The sequence below is a fragment of the Anas acuta genome, chromosome 8, assembly GCF_963932015.1.
Source record: "Anas acuta chromosome 8, bAnaAcu1.1, whole genome shotgun sequence".
NCBI classification, from domain to species: domain Eukaryota; kingdom Metazoa; phylum Chordata; class Aves; order Anseriformes; family Anatidae; genus Anas; species Anas acuta.
Window position 1 is genome coordinate 21442682 of NC_088986.1, and position 25891 is coordinate 21468572.

General features: G+C 61.3%; 1 protein-coding gene across 17 annotated transcripts in view; it reads left to right on the plus strand.

Annotated features, from left to right (window-relative positions):
- The first annotated feature begins 1348 nt into the window (after positions 1–1348).
- The window catches only part of CACNA1E (calcium voltage-gated channel subunit alpha1 E), an 88753-nt gene continuing 64210 nt past the window's right edge, over positions 1349–25891 (plus strand). For 14 of the 17 annotated variants that reach the window (XM_068690090.1, XM_068690095.1, XM_068690089.1 and 11 more), the window contains exons 1-3: positions 1350–1482; positions 14582–14999; positions 24073–24338. In XM_068690090.1, coding sequence (XP_068546191.1) covers positions 14608–14999; positions 24073–24338 — 658 coding nt within the window. In that variant the 5' untranslated portion in view covers positions 1350–1482; positions 14582–14607. Of the gene's footprint in view, positions 1483–14581; positions 15000–24072; positions 24339–25891 lie in introns of all 17 variants that reach the window. The other 3 variants (XM_068690098.1, XM_068690096.1, XM_068690097.1) reach the window with 1 other exon arrangement.

The following is a 25891-nucleotide window of genomic DNA, read 5'->3' on the forward strand; positions in this document are numbered from 1 at the left end:
TGCGCCCGACGGTGAACCCCGCCAGCTCCATTACCCCCAGCTCCACCGTGAGCAGGTAACCATGGAGACACCCGAATCCGAGGCATCGCCAGGCCCCGAGTCGCAGCACATCCGTGTGTTAAAATGCAGACCCCAGGCCTGTGGCGGGGAGAGCTGGCTCCGTGCTCGGCGTGGCCGCAGCGCTGGGGCTGCCCGAGCCGTGGGGCAGGATTTTGGGGGAGTGGCGGGTGCAGGGCTGTGCCCAAACCATGCCACTGTGGGGCCAGAGGGATGCAGTGCTACGAGGTGCAGCTGCATCCATCCCTGTGCAATCCCATCCTAATAAAATGGGAGAAGCTGGTGGGGCTGCTGATGTGCACGAGTTGTCGGGGGCAGAAGCCCAAGCGGTGTTTTGTCCTCCTGGACGTGCCAGCATGGCCTTGCTTGGGCTGGATTTGGGATATCGGTGCCACGGGCAGTGGGTTGAGGGATTTTTGTGCATCAGGGATGGGTAGCCATGCACATCCTCCCCAAGGTGCTGGTGGAGGAAGCGTGCCGGGGCGGGAGCGCTCTTGGTGAGCGTGTGAATGAACCCAAGCACTGGAGGGGACGCGCTTGAAGCGAAGCTCTCATCTCTGGGATTTTCTCCCCTTAGCTCCATCCACATTTCCAGATGAAGGCTTTAAAGAGACAGCACCCGGGCTGGGTGGCACAAGCGTGCAGCCCTGCAGGGGGGTGCTGGGTGCGTGGCCCCACGGGTGCTGCAGAGCCATGCGACGCCCTGGCAAAGCAGGACAAACGCGACCCGTCCCCAAATCTCCATCACCCCGCAGCCTGTGGTGTCACCCTGCCCTGCCGGGGGGGACACCTGTGGCCGTGGTGGCACCTCGTGCCCTGCGTGGCGAGGTGCTGGGGCAGGGCTGAGCACCACGCAGCACCATGGCCTGGCTCCCTAGGAGCTTGGGGACAGCTTGGGGACAGAGCTGTGCGCAGCGGGGCTGGCCGTGGGGACACCGCGGGGTCCCCACCTTGTCCCGGGCTGGGTTTGGCCAAAGGAGCCCAGGAGCAGCCGGGGTGGGGGCAGCTGGGGGTGGGCACCCGGGGTGGGTGTGCACACGGGGGGGGTGTGTGTGTGTGCAGGGGGTGTGCCCGGACACTTCTCGCCGTGTTTTGGCGGAGCTCGGCTCCTTCCCTCCTTTGTTATCCCCCGGCTGCCCCCTCCGCTGTGTGTGTGTGTGTGTGCGCGAGTTCTTTCTCCGATTGTCAGAGATTTCTTTTCCACTGTGTGGGCAGGAGACAGATTTTAACTGTCTCTATTTTCTTTCTATTTTTTTTTTTAAATAATTTCTCCTTCTCCCCCCCCCCCCCTTCCCCCTTCCCTCTCGCCTTCCTCCCTTCCCCGCTCCTCTCCCTCCTCCCTCCCCTCCCCGCGGCTCCCCCCCTGCCATCTCCGCGATGCCTCCGGAATAGCTCGGGCAGCCGGAGCCATGCCTCCCGCCCCAGGTAAGCCCCCCCCGGGCCACCCTCACCCCTCTCCGTGTCCCCGGGGATGTCGCCGAGCCCGGCTGCTACCTGTTGGGGACCCGCCGGGGACAGGCGCCGGCTGCTCGCTGCCCACCCGGCAGCCGCCTTCCTCCTCCTCCTCCTCCTCCTCCCGGTGGACATTTCCTCGCCTCCCATCTCCCGAGGCTTTTGTCTCGCCCTGGCAGCCGAGGATGCTCGGATCTCGGGGTTTTTGTTTTTTTTTTTCTTTCCACGCCGCAGGGGGGAAGGAGAGAGCCGGGGGGAGGCGCGGTGGCACCCATGGGTGCGCCCGGCCCGGCCCCGCCGCGCGCGGGGTGCGCCTGGGGAGGTGCGCGGGGGGATGGGGGTGGGGGGGGCACCCAAGTTTTTGGAGCCGACCCCCGATTTGTGGATTTCCGAGGGATTCTCTGCCTGGCCGAGCGCTGGAGAGGAGCCCCGCTCCGACAAAGTTTTTATTAAGGTAGCCTGCGAGCGCGGGGGGGCCGCTGGGTGTGCTTAAGGTGGCTCGTGGGGGGCCCTGCTCCTGTCCCCCCCCTGCTTCGGCTGCTTCTTGGCAAATGGGGGACCCCCAGGACCCCCACCCGTGGGTCTGCACCGGGGGGCTGAGCTGGGGCAGGGGGTCCAGGCCCGTTCACTGAGCCCCCCCCAGCACCGCACAGGGTGGCTGCGTGCTCAGCTCATCCAGCCCTGAGGCCTCCTGTCCCCCCCCAGGGCTCTCCAAATCTCATGTCCCCTCCCCTGTGATTCCACTGAGGGTCCCGGCCCTGCTACAAGTTTATTCTCAACCCCCCCAGGAGGTGCTGATGGCAGCGAGGAGCCCCCCAAACCAGGGTGCTGCGTTGCCACGCTCCTGCAGCTCTCGCGGCGCAGAGCGCATGGCTTGGGGCTCGTGGCTCCCTCTGCTTGGATGGGGGGGGGCTGGGGGTGACCCCCTGCTGCCACCCCCAGCAGACACGTCTCGTGTCAAGCCCCGGATCCCCCTGCTTGCGTCCCCTCGGGTGGGTGAGCTCATCCTGCTCTGGGTGCCGACGTGAGGCCGTGCTGCGGATGGGGAGGTCTCAGCGGCTCGGCTCAGGATGCTGTGGGATGCGGTGACGCTCTCGCCTGGTCCGGATCCACCGCCGGGGCTGCTTGGCAGACGAGGCGCGGCGCTGCGGAAGGCGCTGTCGGCGCGGTGAGACACGAGCCTGCAGCCTTGGCTGCTGGTGGCATCGTTGGCAGGACCCGGGCGTCGCTGTCACCCGCTGAGCAGTCGGGGACCGAGCATCGTCCAAACAGGGACGCGTTTTGGAGGGGTTCCCTTCCGTTCCTCCTCCCCAAGGGGCCTGCGTGGTGCTGCTGGCATGCAGTAGGGTGCCGGGGGTCAAGATTTGGGTCCCTCGAGGTGTCTTTTTGTGTCCCTGCTCCGTGGCTTTCCAGGTGGCACGGGGCAGGTCTTGGCGCTGGTGTGGCAGAGGGCTGGGAATCCTTGGCTGAGTTTGGAAGGTGGAGAGATGGTGGTGGCTGCAGGCTGTCCCCTGGCTCTGAGCTCCGCTGCTGCCTGCCTGACTTTTTCCTTGCTCCTCGGAGGTCCTGGAGAACCCGGAAAGTTTGTTCAGAGCAGCTTGGGACGCGTTCATCCTGGGGGTCTCCTCTGCGCCGTGGCACGGGGCGGCACAAACCCCTCCCCGTCGCGCCCTGGCACCTATTCCAGGCGCCGTGCAGACGTCTCCGCCGCCCCTGCTGCTGGGGACGCCGTGCTCTGAGCACGTGGGGGGAGCTCCCGGCCGGCGCTGCCCCTGACCCCCGCCGGCAGGACCCTCCCTGGGCTCCCTGCGCCCCCTCCCCTGGCGCGGCTGAGTCAATGCGCCCACCCACTGCACCCAGGACTGAGTCACCGGCTTTTCATGCACTGGTGTGAATCACTCACACACAGCCACACTGATGGCTTTGGTGACAGCTGAAGAGAGAAAACAATCCCCCCCCTCACCCCCCAGCACCACTACTGTTGGCATCGGGCTCCTTGCCCACGGTGACCCCGGGGGACTTCTGTGAGTGGCGCCCTGGTGGCAGCAGCTGGGCTTCTGCTGGTTTCCTGTATGCCATGGTCAGGCTGGGGATGCTGGTGGCCCCAGGGGGGTGGCAGGACACTGGGGTGATGTTTTAGTGCTCGAGGATTCTCCTCTTGTTCGGCTGGGGTAGGCCTGGCTGTGTGCTGTGAGACCAGGGCACGTTTTGGGGCAGCTTTGCAGGGCCGCTCCGCTCTGACTGCGAAACCTTGGTGGAGATCTGGAGCCGCATCCCGGTGCTCTCCCCTCTCCCCATCCCACCGGGGTGCAGCGGGGCCAGCTGAGCAAGGGAAGCAAGAGCTGTCAGGAGGAAAAAAGGAGGAGAAAAAAAAAAAAAAAAAGGCAAGCCATACCCCCGGGGTTCGGCTGCTCCTCTCCGCGGTGCTGCTGGTGGCAGATGGCTGCAGCCCGGCTGGTGGCTGGGATGCTCTTTGCTGCCCTGCCAAGGGCTGGGGCCGTGTCTCTGCTGTGCCCCCCCGGCACCGGAGGCGGCTGTGCTGACACGAGGAGGGTGCTTTTTAATGAACCTCCCCGCATGGGCTTCCCGGTGCCGCTTCCCGCATCCCTCCCGTGCTGCTTTTCTTCTCGGCGCCTGTTGCTCCCGCGAAACCCCTTCCTGCCCCTCGCTGCCACTGCCGCCCCCCGCTGCCGTGTTCCCTCCTTCCTTCCTGCTCCCCGTGGCTGCAAGGAAGCGCTGGAGTGTCTGGGGGATGTCAAAACAGGCCATTAGTCATGGCTGCGGGGCCTCGCGCCTGGGGAGAGGCTGACGAGTGCTCTGTCAGGCTGAGAAACCGGCCCGGCGGTCGGGGGGATGAGATTTGGGGTGTTTTGGAGGGGTTCTCCCTCTCTGCTGTGTCTGGCATCGGCCTGGCCCTGCTTGGATGGGCTGGGTCAGAGGTCCCCGGCATGAACTGTGCTGTGTTTCCCCTCCAAAATAAGCCGTGGCACCTGCAGGGTGAGGGGCTGCCTTGCTGGGGAGCGATCCCCAAAAACGACACGGCAAGGCCAAGGGGACCCTCTTGCAGCCCTGTCTGGCTCCGGCGTTAGCTGTCGGCTCAGAAGGGATGCTCCCCTCCTCGCCAGCACGGAGAGCTGCTGTCAGCATGCCCATACGCTGCCGTGGAGACCCCCCCCTTGCAGGTGCAATCAACGCCTGGATTTGCGCGATCGGGGCAGCCCCGCGGCTGTGAGCTCCGTCTCCCGCAACCCTCGGAGGGCTGGTGCCTATAAATAAACCCCAAACCAGCCCGGAGGCGTGGGCAGGGCTGGGCAGCGCCGAGCAGCAGCAGCAGCAGCATCCCCCTGCCAGCAGCTCGTAGGGGCCGCCGACAACATTATTTTTGTGAAGCTCTCCGCTTCGGCCAGACGTCTGCGTCTCGGCGCGGGCACGGCTCCAGAGAGAAACCCCAGCTCCATTTTGCGCTCGGGGCACGGAGCCAAGCCCCGAAGCCAGCCTCTCCCCTTCGAGCCACGCGGCATCTGCTCCGTGCCACCGCCGCCGAGGCTTTTTCCGAGCGGGGCTGGGAGAGGAGCCCCGCTTAGGGCTAATTAATCCGCGTCTCCGGAGGGAGCGCGCACCTCGTCCGCGTGCGTCCCCGATGAGCCCCGCGGGCGGGCCGGGGGGGCCGCTTCCAACTTGGCCGGCCGGTGAGTTTTTAATTGCGGTCGCGTGCGCGGAGGAAATCGGGCTGTAACTAATGGGAGTCGCTCAAGCCAGCGGCTAATTACCGTCATTAACTGAGCAACAGTTTGGGTGACTCTTCCCCTGCTCTGCGCTCTGCCAGTCATCCCGGCCCCCGTGCATCGCGCCCTGCTGGGGGGCTTGGGGAGGGGGCACCCGGTGCCAGCGGGGTCCACACAGCCACTGTTGCTCCTCCACCTCCTCCAAGTGCCATTTTTGGGGCTGTAGGTATGATATTTGGGGCTATAAGCCCCGTTTTTGGGGCTGGGGCATGGGGAAATGGTGGGAATCGGGACCAGCCACTGAGGTTTTCCTCTCACCCGGTTCAACGCAGGAATTTTTCCTCTCGCCGGGTTCCCCCCCACTTCATTTCTGCCACATCAGAGGAATGCTTCTGCTGGTTGATCAGCGCCTTACTAAGCAACCTTAAAAAAAATAAATAATAAAAAAAAAAAATCTGTTTACAAAACACATCTCCGCTGATGCTAAGCGAGTCTGGTTCTGTGGGCTGCCGCTCGCCGGCTCTGCTCGAAATGTGTCACTTGCACCGCCGGATATTTTTAGAGCCCAGGTTTGCAAGACGCAGACGCTGGGCAGGTTTTCCCAGGGTGCCAGGTCCCTGGGGGCCGGGGCTGGCGTCTCGCCGGGCGCTGCTACGTGGCGGCCGCCAGCATCCTCTGCTGAGCCCCCGCTCGCCTGGCTTTCCCCCTCCGTGCGTGGATTTACAGAGCCCTTCGTGCCTCTCGCCCTTCCCCTGCTCCTTGCTGGATGTTCAGCTGTTGCATCCGATGCCTGAGCAATGCGGTGGGGAGCAGGGATGCTCTCCGAGTGCCTGGGCACCGAGCTGAGCGAGGAGAGGGGGAAAGATTCTCCTGGGGGTGCAGCTCTGCAGTGCACGGAGCCCACGGGGAACCAACGTGCCGCCACGGCGAGGCTTGGTGGCACAGCACGGCGAGTTCCCCAGCCCCAAAGCAACTGGTTTGGTTGATACCGAAATGTTTCTATGGAGCAAGGCTGGTCTGCACCAGGCGAATTCAAGAGGAAGAGGGAGGAGAGGGCAGGAGCTTGGAGAGCACTGAAATTTTGTGCTGCCTGCTGGAGCAGGGAGGCAAACGCTTCCAGGATTTGGGGCTTGGGAGCTGCTTTTTCAAACCCGGTGGTGTGTTTTTTTTTTTTTTTTTTTTTTCTTCTGGTGGATGTGACATAAAAAGCAAAACCGAAACGAAGTGTGTCTGCTGGGTTGGAGCAGACACTTTCCACCTGCTCCAAATGCCTTCTTCCCTTCTTTCAGAGCTTTTTTTTTTTTTTTCTTTTCCCAGCGACTTCTGGCTCTGGTGCTTTTTCTCTCCTCTCAGCAGGGCTCCTCTGCCCCGTGCCTGGCTCTGCTCCTTGCAGCCCCGGTAGGCAACACGTGCGTGCTTATTAACGGCCTGGCCGGGCGGATTTTCTCCCTCTGCTGTGGGATTTTTGCCCTTACCCTGATGGCAACGTGCAAACCTGAGCCTTGCGTAGGGTCTTTGGGGAGATGCTGCTCTCCCATCAGGTTGGTGCTGGGCACGGAGCGGGGATGCTCAGCGAGCCACCCTCGCTCGGCTTGCCTGTGCCTGTCGTGACTTTGTTGTAGTCACTTTGTTTTGCTCGTGCAGGGAGCTGCCAGCGCTGCTGGGAGGGTTGATTAACCTCGGAGCTGTCACCTGCTTCCTGCTTGTTATTCCAGCTAGCTGGCTTTCTCCCCGCTCCCGGGGAGCTTGATCTTGTCACCGCCGTCCCCTCGAATGGAAGGCAGCTGGGGCTCGGCTCAGCCCCCGCCACCCCCTGGCTGTGCTGCTGGGGACCCTTGGGTGCGGCCCCCGGGTGCGCGAGGCGAGGTGCTGGCAGGCCGGGGCTCTCCATCCTGCAGGCTCCTGGGCGACTCGCTCCGAGCAGGCGCCGAGATCTGAATTAATGCTTTAATTATCTAGGCTCCTTCCCCGAAGGCCCTTCTCTCTGTTTTTTAATTTTGGAAGTCTCCCGCCTGCGATATCTCTTTCCTCCTGCTCCCATCGGCTGCGATGCTCGGCCGGTGCCGGGAGGTGAGCGGGGGGCAGAGGCGGCTTCCCTGGCACCAGCCCTGCACTGCCTCTCGTCCTCGAGGTATTTCACCAGGAGAACTGGGGCAAGACGATAGAAGAAAGGCTGAAAATGCTCCATCAGATCAAAAATGGATTTTATTAATAAAGGCTCGTCCTGTGGCTGCCCCCCCCGCAGCAGCGGGGTGGTGTCAGAGCGAGGGGTTGGGAGCTAAACAAAATCGTGGTGGGCAGACGTGAGAGCAGCTTATAGTGTTGTTTTGGTGTGCTATTCATCAGCTCCCTCAGTAATTCAGGGCCTTTTTGGTGTTAGAGGGGAGCAGATTGGGCAAATAAGGGCAGCGTGGCTCCTGGAGATACAGGGTAAGCGCTGGGGTTTGGTGGCTCTGCTCCAGGTGGTGCTGAATTCCTCGTAGAAAACGTGAACATCCTTCACCAGGGACCATGAGCACCCTGCCTTGTGCTCTCTATCTCCTGGAGATATCATTTACAAAGAGAAACATCATTTTCTAAGCGTGCCACCTTTCCCCCAGCCAAGGCGATGTAAGTATCCCATCAGCTTACAGAAATGTTTTTAAAAAATAAATCACAATTTGTGATTTAGAAAAAAAAAAAAGAGCTGCAAAATATTGTTGCTCCTTATATTCCCATTTTTAGCTCTGTCTCTGCTTTCTGAAACTTTGGGACCCGACAACGAGAGGAAGGCGGGCAGGAAGGGACCTGTTGCGGTGGGGGCTGAGTCACCTCACCTGAGTCACCTCGGCTGCAGCCGAGGGGGCACCCATGGGTGCAGGTGTTCCTCCCCAGCTCCTAAACAACGAGCTGCCAGAGCGAGGGCTACACAGGAAAGCAGAGGGAATGTGGATAGTGTTGTTCTTTTGAGAGGAAACACAATCGCAATCTGTTATGGAGAGGGTTTATTTTTTTTCCCCCCTTCTTCCTCTTGACTTAATAATTTGGCATTTGCAGCGCGGGGAGTTTCTGGGAGACGGCACGCGGCTCTCTGTACCACGGGCTTTTTCCTCGCTATGGTAGCCGTAGAGATCTATCGCTGCTGCTCTGCTTTTGGACTTGATTTTTCGCTGGCATATGGAAGGAGCAAGCCTGGAGTGAAGGCGCCGCGTTAGCCGCTTCCAGCAGGCTGCGGTCCTCGGCACGGGGGGGTTCGGGGCTGCTCTGCGTCCCCCTCGGCTTCTTCCCATGGCAAAGCTCCCCGGGGGCTGCGGTGTGCAATATCCTCGCTTAAACCCTCATTGGGGATCAGGCTGTGCTTTGGGGTCCTGGCCCATCGCGCCGTCGTGCCCCGCTCTCCACGCTCCAGATGCGCCGGGGCACGTCTTGCTCTTGGGCACGGGTGTTTTACGCTTCGGGTGGAGGCTGGAGGTGCCTGGGAAGAGCCTGGCAGTTTTGGGGGGGGCGTTCCTGCCTCCTAAAAGCTTCTCTTGGAGTGGCAACTTCGGTGCCGAGGCTGTGCTGCCTCCTGTCTGGAAACCCCTCGGTGGCTGGGTGCGATGCGCGGCGCTGCGCCCCCGCACAGCGAAGATGCTGACTGCTTGGAAATTTCTTTGCAGTAGGGCTGACAATTTTTTTCCCTTTTTTTTTTTTTTTTTTTTTTTTTTTTTGGATTTGCTTATGTTAACAAGCTCCGGTGCTAAATTTCTGGGGATTTTATTTTTTTTTATTTTTTATTTTTGGGTGCAAAACGTGGTGGAAATCATCTGCGAGCGTGGGCGCAGAGGGGCGGCTCGGCACGGGTGCCCCTGCTGCCTGGCGGTGGGGTCCGTGCTGGGTGCCCTGGGGTGGCTCAGGGCTCGTGTTCCCGGGTGGGGATCCTACACTAGCACGATGGGTGCTTGGTACCACCCCAGACAGACTGACAGACATCAGAGGAGAGCTTGCAAGGAAAAGCAGGAGCCCTCGTGAGAGGTTTTGTTGGTGGTATGTGGCCAGAGAACAACCTGATTTAAACCCAAAACGTAAAGGGACTGCATTGGATCCAGCTGCGGAAGGGAGGATGTGTCACTGTCCTCCTGGAGGGATGAATTTTGGGGTCTGCCCCCCCAGGGGAGAGCAGGGAAGGAGGTGGAAGGCTGGCTAGGAAGCGTGAAGTCTTGGATCCCTCCCGCTTTGTAGAAACCTGCATAAATCTGACACAGGAGATCGCTGCCCCTCGACATCTCATAGCCAAGGCGTAGGTTGGGTAAAACCATCACCATCCGGTGGGTCTGGGAGCTCTGTGGCTTGGGGCCGAGGAGCCAAGGCACCACGGGAAGAAGTTGCCCAATTACTGGCCCTGGGGGGGCCCTGGCTACGCACAGGCAGCGCTCCCGAGGCCGCAGTGCTGCCGAAGCCTGCTGGGAGCCAGCACGAGTGGCATGGGGAAAATCAATGCTCATGAACTATTTAGGAAGGAGCGGGAGGGCAAGAGGAGAGGGGCGAATTGAGGTTGTTGGAAACAGCATCTCCTGCTGCCGAGGTGCCAAAAGTGAGCAAGCGATGCCGGTGGGTACCACGGCACGGGATGGGACGGGCACCAGGGTGGTGGAAGAAAAATTCCCATCTCAGGGCAGGGCAGAGCTGCTCCTGACAGAGCACAGAGAAAATGATTAAATTATTAAACCAATGATGCAAAAAAAACAAGAGGTGCATCACTTTCCCCTTCTACATCCTCCCAGGTGGGGGCTGCTGGTGATGTGGAGGTCGGAGGCTGCACCCAGGCGCTGTTTCTGGCTGTGCCTGTGCCCCCCAAACCCGTCTCAGCCCTATTTTGGGGCTCGTTTGCACCACGCAGGTGTCGGTGTCCTACAAATTGCTCCCCCTCAAGGCGCTTACACAGGTGTAAATTATTCCAAGTGCCGGGCTGCAGAGGGATGAAAAAGCAGCTAGAAAATAACGCCGCAAATAAAGAGCAGAAGAAAAGAGGCGAGAGAGGTATCAGCAGCTCCATGCCAGCCACTGTAGGGAACTGATAAAAGAAGGGGAAAAGCAGAGCTCGCAGGCTGGTGGGGCTGGGTGAGCTTTCAGGGAAAAAATAAATATTTGGGGGAGAAGGGAGCATGATGGAAATGCAGGGATTTGACCCCAAAAGGGCTCGTTGGGGTTGCTGATGAAGGGGAACCCCATGCGGTGTGATGTCCCCTGCTCTGCTCTGCCTGGTCCTGGGGCTCGTGGTGGGTGAGGACCTCGTGGTGTATGGGGTGTGTGTATGTGTTTGTGTCCATATAAGTCTGCATATATGCATATAGGTTTTCTTCTGCAAGCCTTTGGCATGGCAGGGCAGACTCATTCCCCATCCCCTTTGCTTCTCCGCCGTGCAACCCGTGCAAGAGCCTTCTGTATTTTTATTTTTGCACAAACAACAAGACCTTTTCAGTGAGCATCTGCGCGCGAGAAGGCGGAAAGTCAGGGAACAAAGCCTCCCGTGGCTCACCTCCGCAGCATCCCATTGTTTTAACCTCTCAGGGGTGCTGTGACTCCCGGTGCCACGGGCGTGCTGTTTGCTCGGCGCTGTCACCGCCTTGGCGGGTCTGTTACGCGGTGACACACGCTGGGGGCTGTGAGTCACCCTGGCGAAGGCGCCGCAGGGAGCGAGGGCTGCTTCTCCCCGGCTTCGCCAGGTGAAACAGCCCGCTGTTATTTTCCTGGTGAAGTTTGGTGGTGGTGGGGGGACACCAGGCCCTGCTGGAGCAGCCGGAGCACGAAGGCTCCTCCTGGCTCCGTGCTTTCCCCTCAGTTTGCTTTCAGCCCTTCCCGTGACTCGCAGGGACCTGTGGCATCAGCCACGCTGGTGCCGCCGCCGCGGGTCCAGGTGCTCCGGGAGAGAGCAGCTCCCTGCCAGCGGCGTTTCTGGGAGACCGCTCTATTTATTTTCCAGTGCGTTTCCTCTCCCTGTTGCACAGCAACTTCCAACGCGCCCGGGCTCACGCTGGCAGCTCCTGCTCCTCTCCACCTTGGCGGTTTCATCGGTCGCCTTCGGGATGAGAGCAGCGCGGAGCTGGGTACCTTTTGGGGACGTTTGTTAGCCCTGAAATGAGCTGCCCTGCATCGCCAGGCCGGGCAGCACCACGTCCCCTGTCCCTGCGGGGCAGGATCGGCCCCAGCAGCTTGGAGATGCTCGCCCGGAGCCTCCCGCGGGGTGAGCGTCGGGGGGATTTGGGGTATGCTGGGGTGATGCCTGCTGGTCACAGCAGCCGTGCCCTTAACCCCACACCATCCTCGGGGGCAGCAGGGGGTGGTGTGGAGGTGCTGCTCGGGGCTGGTTTGCACGCCCAGCCCCGCAGCATCACCCACCTGCCCCGTGCTGTGCGCAGCAGGTGGTGCAGCAGTGACCTCGCATCTTTTTTTTCTTTTTTTTTTTTTTTTTTTGAGTTAAATCTCCTTGCAAGGAGGGCGGCGTGCCCCGCGGGGCAGGGCTGTGTTCCTGGAGGCTGGCCCGGCGCTTGCAGCTGGAAATGATCCTGAGGAGCCTTGGCTGTGCCCTTCTTTGGGAAGGGAGCTCCTCGGGGCGCGATCCCTGGCTGGGTGCGCACAACGCCCCGGGCGCCGCCGGCTTCAGGCGCTGCTCACAAATCATCACATGCCTCCTCAGCTTCCCCCTCCCGTGCTCTGACACCTCGCTGTCCCCGTGTCCCCTGGCAGCCAGCATCTCTCCCAGCCTTGTCCTCGAGGTGTTATTATATTGATAATAGTGGGGTTGCTGTAGAGTCACTTGGACAGCTCTCCGGGCTGTCCCGGGGAGGCCGGGCGATGCTCAGCATGGGGACGTGGGGGCATGGCAGGTTGCAGGGAACAAAGGCTGTTTCCCAGACAAAAGGCTGTCTGGAAAAGGCCTCTCTCTCACTCCAAGGTCTTGTGCTGCTCTGTTTTGTATCCATCTGTGTGCTCTCCCCTGTACAGGCAGCTCGGGGTAAGCCCGGGGTGCTCTTGGAGCAGCTCCTGGGTGCTCCTGCCTGCTTCTCCCCCCCTCTGTTCCCCTATTTATTCAGCAGGCAGGACGGACACTCACAGGGGGACGTGTTGCCATCGAAGCAGAGCTGCCCCCTGCTCTCAGCACCTCCCAAACCCCAAGGGAAGGATGCTGGGCCCCAAGGGAAGGATGCTGGGCTGCTGGACAACAGCCGGGCTCTGGCAGCTTTTGTCCTTCCCAGCAGGACACCGCCGGGGGCTGTTCCTATCACCGGCTGAGGGCTGTCACTGGAAGGGGTCTCCGCATCCCCCACGGTTTGTTGGAGTGCTGGCGGGCAGGTTTGTGCCCCCAGGGTGCTGTGTCCCCCCAGAAATGACAGCCTGGAGGGCAGCTCAGCCCCGTGGGGCTGCACAGCACCGAGCGTTTGCTGCTTAAATTCGGGGAGGATTGCTCAGATAAGAGTTGCAAAGAGCTTTCGGAGCTCCTTGTGAGCCGAGCGGGGTTATTCTGGTAACAGGGAGTTACTTGGCTGGAGGCTCGGTTGCTGCCACCGCAATGTAAACAGGCAGGCAGAGAAACCCCAAAAAGGAACGTGCCCGTGCAGCTCGGCTGGGAGCTGGCCGCGGCTCTGTGGTCTTTAATCAGCCACCGAGGGGAGAAGAAGCGTGTCGGGAGAGCTGCCCTGCTGCTCCCGCGGCCTGGGTGAGCATTTTGGGGCGAAACCTCCAATAAACGGGTCGAGTGAGCTGGCAGCACGTGGTCATCTCCCGAGGATGGGGCACCCTGTTGGCATCACAGCTCGGGCTCACCGGCTCGGTGCGTGTCCCTCAAAGGCTTCCCTATTTCAGGGGCAAGGAGCAAAACCCCCAGATCACTGCTTTTTTCTGCCAAATTCTGCTCTCAGCTTGGTTTTCTGCTAACTGGTTCACGCCGTGAGACGCACGGCCCTGTGCCAGCCGCCACGAGTGCCCGTTGTTCACCGAGCACAAAAGCACCCGGGCGGCCGATCCCCGGGCGAGCCGGCTCCTTTCTGGTTCTCCTCCCTCCCCAAATCTCCCAGGGAACTGATTATCGGAGCCCGACACACGGCTCCCCCGAGCAGTGCTAATAATCTCCCTACCCACGCCGCTGCCTTTCGCTTTGTTAATTATCAGCTGTCATTAACTAATTTTCCCCTGGGCCCGTCTCGGTGGTGGGACCGCGGCCGGTTCACCCCTGCTGCAGGACACCTTCACAGGGCTTTTTGGGGGGATGCTGGGGGCAGCGAGAGTTTCTTTGGGTTGTTTTGTCCAATTTTAACCCATTTGTGGCTGGATCCTGGTGGGCATCTGTGTTTTTGGAGCCGGCTGCGTGTTGGCTTGCACTGGTTTTGAGTTTGTGTGGGGCCAGGCTCGGGATGAAACAGCAGAAGCTGGGTGAAGAAATGCATTTTTTTTCCCCACTAACTCAGATTTTGGGTAAAAATAAAGCCGGTTTGGTTCAGGGGTAAGCAGGAGGACCGAGGGCTGGAGCAGGGGCTGCCGTGCTGCAGATGCTCGGCGTCCTCGTTAGCGCGCAGCCTCATCAGCTCCTCGCCTTAACAAAATGTTCTGGCATCCTCCCTCCGCTGCTCGTCAGCGCTCCGGAGGGAACGTGCCTTGTTCTCCTGGCAGCGTGAGCCCTGTTTGCAAGGCGAAGGCAGAGCTAATTATTTCTATTTATTTCCTCCAACTTCCTCGGCGTTTCAGTTTGATGGCTCCGCTTGATCTTTTCGCTTGCCTCCGAGCCTTGGGAGCAGCCAAAAGTCACAAAACGTGGCCCTGGAGCTTCTCGTGCGCATGGATTAGGGGAGCACCGTGGCCTGCGCCCCTGTCCCGTCTTTTTTGGGGACGGATCCTGGCCTCTGGGCTCTGCTGCAGCCCTGCTCAATGCAAACAGCCCCTGCCCAAATAGATGCTCTGGAAAGAAATGGGGCTGCAGGGTGGTTGTGATAAACCAGAGCGGCCGGACTAGGAGTGAGAGTGAACAAAGTGTGGTCAGGAGAAGGGCTGGGAAAATGCTGAATTGCGAGGGTATCCAGGACTGAATTTAAAAGAAATTAATGAATGCACTTAAAAAGTAAAAATAAATAAAGTCACATGGGCAAACAAAGTAGTGGAGTGAAGGATCTCTGTTTATAGGGATCTCTGGCTATGGTTTTCACTGGGAGCAGCCAGCCTCTCCTCATTGCAAGCCAAAGCGTTCCCATTGTACGGAAAGCAGTGGTGAAGGGGGGGTCCGAGCCCAGCCTGGGGGTCCCTGCCGTGCTCTCCCCCAGGAGAAACGGGACTTGTAGGGCTGCTCTGGGAGGGAATAAAGAGCCAAAGAGTCAAAACCCTCTCTTGTGCCCCCCCAGAGTGATGAGCTGCATCGGCCCCGAGGATGCTCGGACTCGGCGCGTGCTCCGTCAGCGCCCCGGGCAGGGGGGCTGAGCTGGCCGCCCCCCCCCGCTACGTCCTGGCCCTGCCCGAGGAGGAGACGTGGCGCAAGCACCGGCTCGGCCTGATGCAGAGCACCCAGTCCTGCAACCTGCTGGAGCCCCAGAGCCTGGCCGAGGCGCTGGTGTCGCGCGCCGCCAGCTTCGACGCCCTCTACCAGCCCCGCGATGCTGACGGCGACGGTGGCAGCGCCCTGGACCTGGGGCACTACGTCCCCGTCAGCCCGGACGTCATCAAGCGCCGTCGGGGCGGGCTGATCGAGCAGAGGGACATCATCAAGGCGCACGAGGCGCACAAGATGCAGAGCACGCCGCAGGCACGGAGGAAGGAGTGGGAGTAAGTAGGGGACGGGGCCAAAAGGGTGGGCAGGGGGCAGCGGGCGCAGCGGTGTCAGCACCGTGGGGCGGTCAGCATGGAGGTGCTCGACCTGCAGCGTGTCCAGGATGGGTTTTTGGGAGTTTGTGGGGTGTGTGGGAGAGATGGGGAGGGATAACGTGGTGCTCCTTGTGGTAGTTGTTGGCTGGGGGTGTCTCTTGGTGGGTGCATCTGATGGGAACGGTGCGAGGGAGCCTCGGCGGGTGAGGGGCTCCCTAGGTGGAGAGCCTGGGGAAAGTTGTCTTGGATGTCCTAAATCTCTGAAATCTGATGCAATTCAACCAAACGGGACCTGGGTGGCTGCTGAGGTCCCTGCTGTGAGCTTTGGGCTGGGATATCTCCATCCCCACCTCCCCCTGGTGCTGCAGTGGCTCTGCCACCCAGCAGGTGGCCAGGCCAGGTCCCCTGTGCGTGCCGGGTCCTGGTGGGACGGAGCTCCCCTCGGAATGAGTTTGGGGTCATCGCCTTCTGCTTTTGCTGTGGCTTGAGCCCCGCTGCAAGAGGGCTTGCACTTCGTCCTGAGAGGTGGCCGAGTGGCCTTGACTCAGAGCCAGCCGGGGATGTTAACGAGCCTGGGAGACAAGGATCAAAGTGCTGGGCAGAGCTAGCGCCTGCTCCAGCTTTTTTTACTCATTACTTTCCTTTAATTAACTCCCTCCCGTGGTTTGCCTTGGAGCTGGGTGTTTCTCACAGCACCGAGCCTGGGGTCACGCTCCCTTGCCCAGCATCTGCTGCAGGAGCCGGGCTGCAGCCACGTGCTGCGACCCCGCGTTTAATTGCAGGGGTGTTCCCCGTCTGTGTCTGCTCAGCAAAAAAACAGCCAGGGATGAGCTGCTGCCCAATATCCTGCTCTGCCACTGCCAGGTTTTGTGATAAAATCAAGGCTGTTCCCAGCCAGCTGTGCCTTCTCTTGTGGCCAATGCTATTTTTGGCTGGGCACCGGCGTGTCCGAGCCTGGGGACAGCCCAAGAAGGTGACACATGGGCTCGGCGAGCGCCTGCTGCCTCGTTATCCTCCACACCCCACCAGGGCTGCCGGATGAATAAATCATGGGCAGGCAGGAAGGAGAGGGCTGGCCTCGTTAAGGAGTGAGCTGCTGCAAGGGCTGCTCGCTAATTAGCTGCCTGCAGCCCTGCAGGGTGGCGGGGAGCTGACCTGGAGCCCTTGGGCACGGGGTGCGCCCTCGCCGGCCCCTCCATTGAGCAGTGGCTCCGACATGAGGTCTGGTGTTGTTTTTTTTGTTTAATGCCATGGGGACATGCAGGGGGCTGCCAGCCCAACCTGTCCTTCTTTAATCGGGTGGTTCCCCAGGCTGGGAAGGTCCCTTAGGTTTTGGAGAAGCCCTGGAGCTGGTGGGATCCCCGACCCACCCGTGGGTATGTGCCCTGGTGCCCAGGGCCCTCTCAGACTAGGTGGGTAGCACGTGGGGGAGAAAAGCGTCAAATGATTTTCCTTACCTCCCGTTTTGGTTGTAAGGATGAGTTTTGGCTGAGATTTAGTGTTTGGAAAGCTCTGCTGGGCACAAGCTTCAGGTTCAGCACCTGGAAAATAGCTTGGAGGGGGGGGTGTTCCTACCAAAACCTTGCCACTGTTGCCTTTTGGCAGTGGAGAAGTAGCGCAGTGTGCTTTCCTCTTCGTAAGAAGGAACAACAGGAGAGGCACAACGCTCTTGTTCCTATATTTTCATGGGGAAACGGAGGCAGAGAGCAGAAAGCACAGCCCACCATGTGCTGCTCGAGTGTGCATGGGGTCATGGCTCGGTGGGAGGCGAACCTTTATGGTGTCCCCAAGGAAAGCCTCGAGCTCAGTCAGCAGAGGTCAGGAGCCACCTTGCACGGCGTAAATCCGCGGGGCACATTTATTTATGGAGTTTGGCTTGTGTGGCTGGGGAGGGACACAAACCGTGCCCTGCTTTTGGGAACAGTTCCCCGACCCTAATGCTGCAGCCAAGGGCTCTGCAGGTCCCCCGGGGCGCGTCTGGGAGCTGCAGCGCGGAGCAGCAGGGCAGGAGGCACCGGCTGCTCGCTGCCATCCGTGCAGGGAGCGTGGCCAGGAGCAGCTCCAGGTTCGTGCATTGCTCCTGGGGGAAGCAGGAACGTGGCAGAAGCTGTGAAAACGCGCGCGGTGCTGCTAGCAGATCTCAGCATCTCTTTACAACTCGGCAATCTGGCTGGTTACGCGCGCGCGCTGCATCCCAGACTACAAATGAAGCCGACTTTTTTTTTTTCCTTTTTTTTTCCTTTTTTTTTTTTTTTTTTTAATTTTTTTCTTTCCCTCGGTGCTGCACTACACAAAAGGCCCCCTTGCTGTGCGCTGCTGCTGCTCCCCAGCACGTGGCACCATCTGGGTTTAAGTGGTGGCGGTGATGGAGAGGGTGCGGGTGCGCGTGGGGCATCCCTGCCACCGCCTCTGTGGGGACAGCGGGGCTGCCCAGGGAATGTCCCTGAGCTGGGGACCAGCACCCTCTTCATCTGTCCATAAATTATTCACCGGTGATGCTCCTGCTTTAGGATGCCCTTAGGATGCTTTGGGTTGGCTCTCCCTGCTTGTTTTACCCCGCAAGAGCAGCGATGCAGGGAAAAGCCACGGCTGTGCTGTTTCATTGCCTGGGAGCCTGGATTCATTGTGGGATTTTGGCCTCGGGCAGCGGCTAAGTGACACCTCTCTCCCAGAGGTGCCCATCCCTCACCCCCTGCCCCTTCTCCTCTCCCTCTTACTCCTCTGGGCGCAGACTGAGGCTGGTTTCTGACCCCGAATGAACCCCGCTTCCAGCCCGTGTCCTGGCAACGGCAGCATCCTTCCTCCCGAGCCGCCTCCAAGCCTGGGTTTCTGGCACACCCTGGAGGAATTCCCTGTCGGAGCTGATGCAGGCAGCCCTGCAGAGCCTCGCCTGTTTTTCCCATGGAAATTGCGCTTCCACCTGACCGCCACCGATGGGGGAATTTCTGGCTTGTGTCCGTCTTCGGCTCCCTCTGAAGGGCTGCAGGTCTCCAAAAGCCCCCCGCTGTCTGTGTGGCTGTGTGCGCACAGCCTCAGCTGGGAAAGCTGTGCTGGTCCCCAGCACGGGGAGATTTGGGGCTGGAGATCAGCGGGGCTGCTGCAGCCCTTCCCAAAAGGCACCCAAAAGTGGGTGCTCCAGGGCTGATCCTCGCCGTGGAGCCACCCAGCTGCAGGAGGGTTTGCCTGGAGGGCCCAGCTGTCCTGGCAGCTTGGGGCACAGCGCTGCCAAGCTGGAAAAAGCTCTGCAAAATTGGTGTAAAGCACACGATAGCATCCTGAGCCTCCACACCCCAAGGAATTTCCCAGGGGCTGGATTTTTTTCCCCACTGCACCTCGTGAGATGGTACCACACCAGCTAAAACCGCAGCTGTCCCCTCTACGCGTTTGCTCGGGTGGAAACGAGCCTAAATATTTGTATTTTGTTTTCAGTAGGCTTTTTCCCCGCGGAGGAACCTCAGGAAGGCGATGAGGTGTGCTCAGCGAGGGCGTTCGCCTTCGCAGAGGAGCTGCAGCTCGGTGCCCACCTGGTGCCACGGGGAGGGGGGCGCTTCTCGCACCTCCCAGCGCCGAGGAGCTTTCGGAGAGAGGTTTTTGCTCCCTGGCCCCTTCTCTTTCGCAGGTTTGGGAAGGTGCGAGCAGCATCTCCTTCCCCTGGCTGGAAGCCAGGGCTGGTGCTCGTGTGGCTGCCTGGAGCATCAGCTGCTCAGCGCCAGTTCAGGCTTGCCGGAGAATTTCCACAGCTCCATCTTCTCCTGGCTCTGGTCCTGACAGCGTAATTTCACCGCAGCCACCCCGTTTGCTAGCAGGCGAGCACGGTCGCTCCTGAGACAGCGGAGCCTGTGAGCTTGGCTTCGTTGCGTCGGGGATGGGGATGGTGGTTTTCTGGTTTGGTTTTCTGGTCTGGCTTTCTTTTTATCGCTGGGGGGACTTTCAGGAGGTCACTGTGGTTGTTTGACTTGAGCCTTTGGGGAGGATGGGATAAGAGGATGTTCCTTGGGAAGAGGATCCTTTTGGGGGCAGAGGGGAGATCTGAGGAGAAAGTCTGCTGGCTTTGGCGGATGTAAAGGGGGCCAAGAGGATGCTGGTGGAGGAAGGGTGCCGGGGGGGTGACAAGGCACAGGCTGCCCAAAGAGCCTGGGGAGTCTCCTTGGAGACCTCCAAAAGCCCCCCAGGTGTCCTGCTCTGGGGGTCCCTGCCTGCGCAGAGCTGTTGGTCCAGGTGATCCCAGAGGTCCCTGCCAACCTCAGCTGTGGATGGGAAGGATTTCCTCTGCTTCAGGTAGCACAGAGTTGGAGCAATGCCTGAAGGACCCTTTGCACCAGCAACAAGCTTTCCCCTGTCAAGAACGGAGATGGCCATGGGACGTCTCTTCTGAGCTTGGTCTCCTGGGTCCTGTGCACGCGTAAGGCTTGGTGGCTGAGCTGGGATGCTCCTTAGCCAAGGGGAGAAGCCACACGGAGGGGTTTTGGGGTTGGAAGCAGGGATGGGAACTCGCTGGTACAGACGGGAGGCAGGCAGGGAGCTGTTTGGGTGCTGGGATTGCTGCGTGCCTGCCCGGAGCAGCCGGGACGTGGCTGCGAATGCCAATTAGAGCCCGACTTGCCAGGCTAAATAAAGCAGCGGGGCACTCCAGGCAATTTATTAACGGGTAATTATTACAGGGCTCTTCAGCTGAGCTGCGAAGCCTCCCAGCCTAAAGCTACGAGAGCTGGCCTAAGGCACACGGCGGTCACGGGGAAGAGGTTTTGTCCCACAACGGTCCCTGTGGCGAGCCTGTGCTGAGCCCCAGCAAGTCCTGTGCTCTTTGGTGATGTGTGCTGGTTGGTTTTGGCATTTTGGAAGCTGTGGGCAGCCTGTGGTGGGGCGGGTGCCTGGAGCAGAGTTTGCTGGGTGGTGAGACCAAGCACCAAAAGCACCTCGGGGCTTATAAACGCTCAGGACCGTGGGCTTTTTGGCTGTCCTTAGGTCCCTTCCAACTCATTCAGCTCACAATTGCTGACTCTCCCCCGGTGCACGCAGCATCCTTCCACTAGCAGCTGTGATGGATGGGACGCTCCGAGCCCGGCCTGCGCTGGGGAGAGCACAGGGAGCAGCGCATCCACGCGCCTGAGCTCTGTTCTGACATCTCGTCTGGCTCGCGGAGACACCTCCGGCACGTCTCCCCTTCTGCTTGTACAGGTGGATGTCACAACAGATCAGCCACTGGGAAGCATCTGTGCGTGCGCGCAGGCGCGGGGAGAGGGGAGGAGGAGAAGGGCTGGAGACGCGTGGGCGTTCAGCCACGCTCTGCCCAGAGCTCCCCGAAAAAAGGTCCCACCGTGGGTTTGGGACGTGTTGCGCTTTGCTTGTCGGCTGCAGAGCGGTGTTTTTTTTTTTAAAAATGGGGCTGGAGTTGCTCTGGGATGGATCCTTTTAGGGAAACACTTGGGGAAAGGTGAGGACGTGGTGTTGGAGCGCAGGGCGTGCTGTGCCGTGGCACCAGCGAGGGGCTGTGGGGGTCCCCAGGATGCCACCCCCCCAGACCCACCTGGCCCTTCTCCACCAGCATCCCGGCCCCACTGCCCGTGGGGGAGCTGTGCCGGTGGGGAGCAGGAGAAACATCTCCTCCTAGCCCTGCAGGTAATGAATCTGTTCCTGGAAAAAACTTCCAGCCCTGCGTGGTTATAAACACGCCTCTGAGTCAGAGCTACCCGGTCCCAATTTGAAATGGGGCCAGAGCGATGTAGACGATTCTCATTTCAGCCTATTTTTTTTTTCCCCTTTTCCGCACGGTTGAAGCCTTACTTAAAAAAATGGAAAAAAAAAAAAAAAATGAATCGTGATGCCAAAAGACACTTTCTAATCCAAGTGCAGCCCATAAGAGCTGCCGGGAGCTGCGGTCACCGAAACGGAGCCGTGCCCTGGGTGCCTGAGGGACCTGACCCCGAGATGAGGGGTCTCACGTGTGAACTTGGGTTCATCGAGCAAACAGGGGCTGCATTTAACCATTCTGCCCCATTTTTGGGTGGCAGCACACGGGGGGGACAGGCAGGGTCCCCTGGGGTCCCCATGAGCTGGGGGCTGTGCCGTAAGGGTGCCGCTGCCCTCTGCAAGGCAAGGAGCGAGCGAGGGGTTGCGGGGGGAGCACGGAGTGCTTTTATTTGAATTTTTTATGCATTTTTTTTCTCTCAGGAGGGCTGCAGGGCGAGGCCAGCAGCCGCTAGATGGCGGTGCCGGAGCGGGCAGGGCAGCACCGCTCGGGGCATCACCGCGCTGCGAGCACCGGGGGGCTCCGGGGATGGGGGGGGGTCCCTGCGAGGGGGAGGGCTGGAGACCCCAGCCCTCGGTGTGCTGCTGGGGCAGAAAATCGAGGAAAAAAGCTTGGGTTTCACCTCCCCATCTCGTGGGGAGGGGAGTTAGCCTCCCTCTGGAAGTCTTAACCAGGCTCCTTCCCGGGGGCACCCTCCCCCGGTGCCCTGTCTTCTTGGATTTCCTTCATTGAGAAAATTAATAACAATAATAATAATAATAAATAATAAAAATCAGTGCAAAGCACCGCCACCGAGCTGGCTGCGAAGCTCCGTGCCATGTTGAATCATGTAGGCATCAGGCACGCTTCTCCCTGACTCACGGATGCCGGGGTGAGGGTCAAGCCGGGGATGGCAATAAACATCCTGGGAAGCGGAGCCTGCGCCTCTTGGCACAGCCAGGGCTTCTTTTTTTGTGCCTTCAATCTTCGCTTAAGGAGCTGCTTGCTCATAAATATCCCAGCCTTTAGCACCGGCGGAGAGGGAGAGAGGCTCCCAGCGGGGTCATCCTGCAGCGGCCAGCGCAGAGCAGGGAGCAGAGCAAACCCAGCCCGGGGCAGAGGTGCCCAGGTAAGGGGGTGCCTGAGCTCACGGGGGGGCAGAGGAGAAGCAGCGAGGCTGTCACGGCACCTCTGAGCCGGGAAGGGTTGCAGGATCCAACCTTTTCCATCCTCAGCCTCTGGGTACCTGCCCTGGTGGCGCAGGAGGAGGTTTGGGGATGCAGGGGTCAGCCCAGGTGGGGGATCTGCAGGGCTGAGGATCTGCTTGGGGCAATCAGCACAGCCCTGGGCTTAATTAACGGCGTCTTAAAGGGCTGAGAGGTGGCACGATCCTAATGGCACACCGGTGGTGGGGAGGCAGCAGAGGGAACGCTCCCTGGAGCGCTCCCCAAATCGTACCAGGTTTGGTTAAGGCAGCGTTTTGGGGTGGATCAGTGGGGCTGTAAGGAGTTGGTGGTGGCAGCGCCTCCCCCAGCAGCAGCAGGGTGAAACCCCTGCCTTTTGGGAGGGGGCTGCCCTGGGTGCTCCGCTCCTTGCTGTGATTTTGTGGTGGTGGCAAAGCTTGGGGGGGCCTCACCAGACCCCTGGCAGCACCCTCACCGCTCGTGTGGGTGCAAGGCACGGCAGGTGGGTGTTTCGGAGAGCTGGTGGGCTCGGGGGGCTCTGTCTGAGTGCTGGCGCAGCAATCCCATGGCCTTTTAGCTAAATGCTCCTCTTTTGGACCAAAAAGACAACCCCAGGGTGGTGCCTGGAGGTGGGGATGTCCGCGGCGAGGTGCTGTCGGGCTGCGTGGTGGGTGCAGCCCTCACCCAGCTGGGCTAACGAGGGCTGATTGCCTGATTAAGGGCTGCTTTTATTTCATTTTATTTTTTGGGGGGGGAGGGATGGGCGATGCTGTGAGCATCGCTTGGGGGATGTGCAGGTGTGAGTGGTGAGGAGGGAGCCCTGGGTGTGGGGTGGATGTGGGGTCCCCCACCCCGGTAGCTGCGTGCCCCAGCAGGATGGGGTGGGGGGGAGCAGCCACAGCCCCTGTGCGCCTCCCCCATGGGTACAAAAAAAAATAATAAAACAGCACGGGGTGTATTTGGGGAGGGTTGTGAAGGCACCAGGGCAGCCCGGGGGGAGCCCCCAGCTTTCCCAGGGGCCGTGCATGTGCCTGGAGAGGAGCTCAGTGCAGGCTGAGCTGGGGCGAGCCCCTCGCCACCCCGACCTGCAAACAGAGAGGGGGGAAAGCAGGGACCCCCAAAACCCCGTCTCCACCAGCAGCCGCTCGCCCGGGCGCTGGAAACCCCTCTGCAGCCGGCGAGCGCTTGTTGCAGGGGGGGCTCCGCCGGCGCCTTTGTTCCCTTCAGACCCTCCCCTCGCCCGCTGCCTTCCCTTTTCGCAGCGGCTCCCGTGCTTGCCAAAAGAATGCACTGGATGGAGCGAGCGAGCGAGCCGGGCGTGCGTGCACGCGTGTTGTGCGTGCCCGCCTGCGTGTGTGCGTGCGGGGTGTGTGTGTGTGTGTGCGTGTGTTGCAGCCGACTTCATTAAAGCAAAGCCAGCCCCGAGCTGCAGAGGCGCGGCGAGCGAGCCTTCGATTTGGTGGCCGGCTCCTGCTGGGAAGCCGCCGGTGCCTGCGTGCTCGTGCCCTGGCAGCCCAAGGCTCCGGCATCCCTGCGGCGGCTGCGGGCCCCGCTGCGAGGCCCGGCGAGCTGGGCCAGCCGGGGGGCTCCCGGGGGCTGCCGAAGATGGAGCCGGCGGGGAGAAGTTGGCTGCGAGGCTCCAACTAGGCTGGACCGCGCTGCAACCTGTTCCCCCGGCCTCCCCTGCGCTGCTGTGCCGGGTGCTGTGCTGGATGGAGGGCTTCGGGGTGCAGGGCTCGCCAGGAGGGGCAGGGAAGGGGCTGCTTCGGGTGCTGGGAAGGATGAGGCTGCTTTTAACCCCTGGCATCACGGCTGGAGGCGCGGGGGCTGCTTAGGGACGGGGCGCCGCAGCCTCCGCCGTGCCCCGGGGGCTCCCCGCTGTGTCCCCCCCCCAGTTTGGGGTCCCGCTGTGCCGAGCCCGGCGCTGCCTCTCCCTCCCCACGCGGGTCTCGGCTCCCTGGGAGGGCTGGAGGAGCGCCGGAGCTGAGCATCACCCGGAGAGGAGGAGGAGGAGGAGGAGGAGGGGGCCCCGCAGCCCCCCCACCCCTCCACCTCCTCCCTCCCTCTTCTCCCCCGCTGCCTTGGCCGTGCGGCTTCGGCTCACCTGTGCGTTTTCTTCCAGGATGGCTCGCTTCGGGGAGGCGGTGGCCGGCAGGCTTGGCTCTGGAGATGGGGGCTCGGAGCAGAACCGGAGCCGGCAAGGAGCTCCTGCCCCTGCGGGAGGGACCCCGGGAGCCTTCAAGCAAACCAAAGCGCAGCGAGCCCGGACTATGGCTCTGTACAACCCCATCCCCGTCCGGCAGAACTGCTTCACCGTCAACAGATCCTTGTTCCTCTTTGGGGAAGAGAACATAGTCAGGAAATACGCCAAGAAGCTCATCGACTGGCCATATCCTTTCTGCAACCCCCCCGGCGAGCCCCCCCCCTTGCTCCCCGTGCCCGGATTTGCCTCGGTGGCCTCCCAGGACACGTGCGAGTGGCACTGGCTGGCAGGTAAGCGCCTGCCTTCTGCTCTCCTTCGGCGCGCGGAGAGGGGTGCCCTGGCACCCCGTCCCCGGGGATGCTCTCCTCGCCCTGCTGCTGCTGCTTCCCCTCCCTTGCTCTGCTCAGCGTGTGCTGGGGTGGGCTCCTTCCCCCTTCTCCCCCCGCCAAGTGACCCCAGCCCCTCTTGGGGCTTGAACTTGGAAGCCCCCCCGTGCTGGCGAGGGGCTCTCCGATGCGGTTTTGGCGCTGCGTGTTTCGGGGTACCTTTTCCTCGGGCACGGGTGTGCGTGGCCGGGGGGTCACAGCCTCTCCTCTGCGCCTCGATGTCTCGCTGGAGTTTTTGCCACCCCACCCAGAGCCACCCATCCTGCTGGGGACGGGCCCCTGCGAGCCCCCCAGCCTGCAGGGTGGCGGCTTCCCTGTCCCCTTGCGGTCACCTGCGTGTGCCTGCTCGCCCCTGGCGGGGGCACGGCCGTCCTCACCCCGCAGCCTCCATCCCACTCCCCTGGGAACCAGCTGCCCCCTCCCTGGGGCACAGAAAGATGCCAGCCCCTCTGCCTGCCCCCTGCTGCTCCCCACGGCCTCTGTGATCTGCTCTGGGGACCGTGGTTCACCCCAGGAATCCACAATGGGTGGAGGACACGAGTCCCCACAGCTCCCCCATCCTTCCAATACCCCATGTGCTTTTTTTCCCTCCCGCCCTCCCTATGGGTGCCCCTGGGCACCGTGGCTGGTGCCCAGCACCGCAGCGTGCTCCTCTCCATCCAACCTGTGCTCGGCACCCCCCTGACCCCCGGGTCCCCTCCTCGCCGAGGACACAAGCCCGCAAACTTCCCCGTGGCCACGTTTTTTTTCCCGGAGGACCCTCCCCGTAGCGTTTTCTGCAGTGGTGATTACGTGCGGCTCTTGCTGGCGCTGGCTCCCCCTGCAACTTGTTGGTTAACTTGCCGGCTCCTCCGCCGGGCGCGGGATGGAGGCACCTGCCCTGGCACCGAGCAGAACCGGCGTTATTTGGTGCAACAGGTGCCTCGGGGACACCCTCGGTGCCGCGGGACGTGCCACCCCCGGCGCTAAGCATTGCTGAGGAGATGACCCCCGCGGCGTGCTGCTGCATCGCCGCCTCCGAGTCCTGCCCAGGCAGCTGCAGAGGATGCTCGGGGGGCTGGCTGTGCTCTGGGGGTGCAGGGGCACCCTGGGGTGGGGGGGCAGCTTCGCCAAGACCCCCCGTGCCATCCCCAAATGGTGCCCTGGGAGCGGCGGTGCAGCGGCGTGGGTAGGCAGGCTCAGCCAGGCGGCAGCTCCGCTCAGAGCACTGCAGGGCGTTCGCCGGGCCGGCGGGGCTTGTTTTCCAGAATATGCCAAATTATTCATGTGCTTTTCCAGCGCGGTGTGGGAGGGCCCTCGCTGCTCAGCTTTGCTTCCAGGCGCTGCTGCGGGCCGGGGTCCCGTGCTGGCGT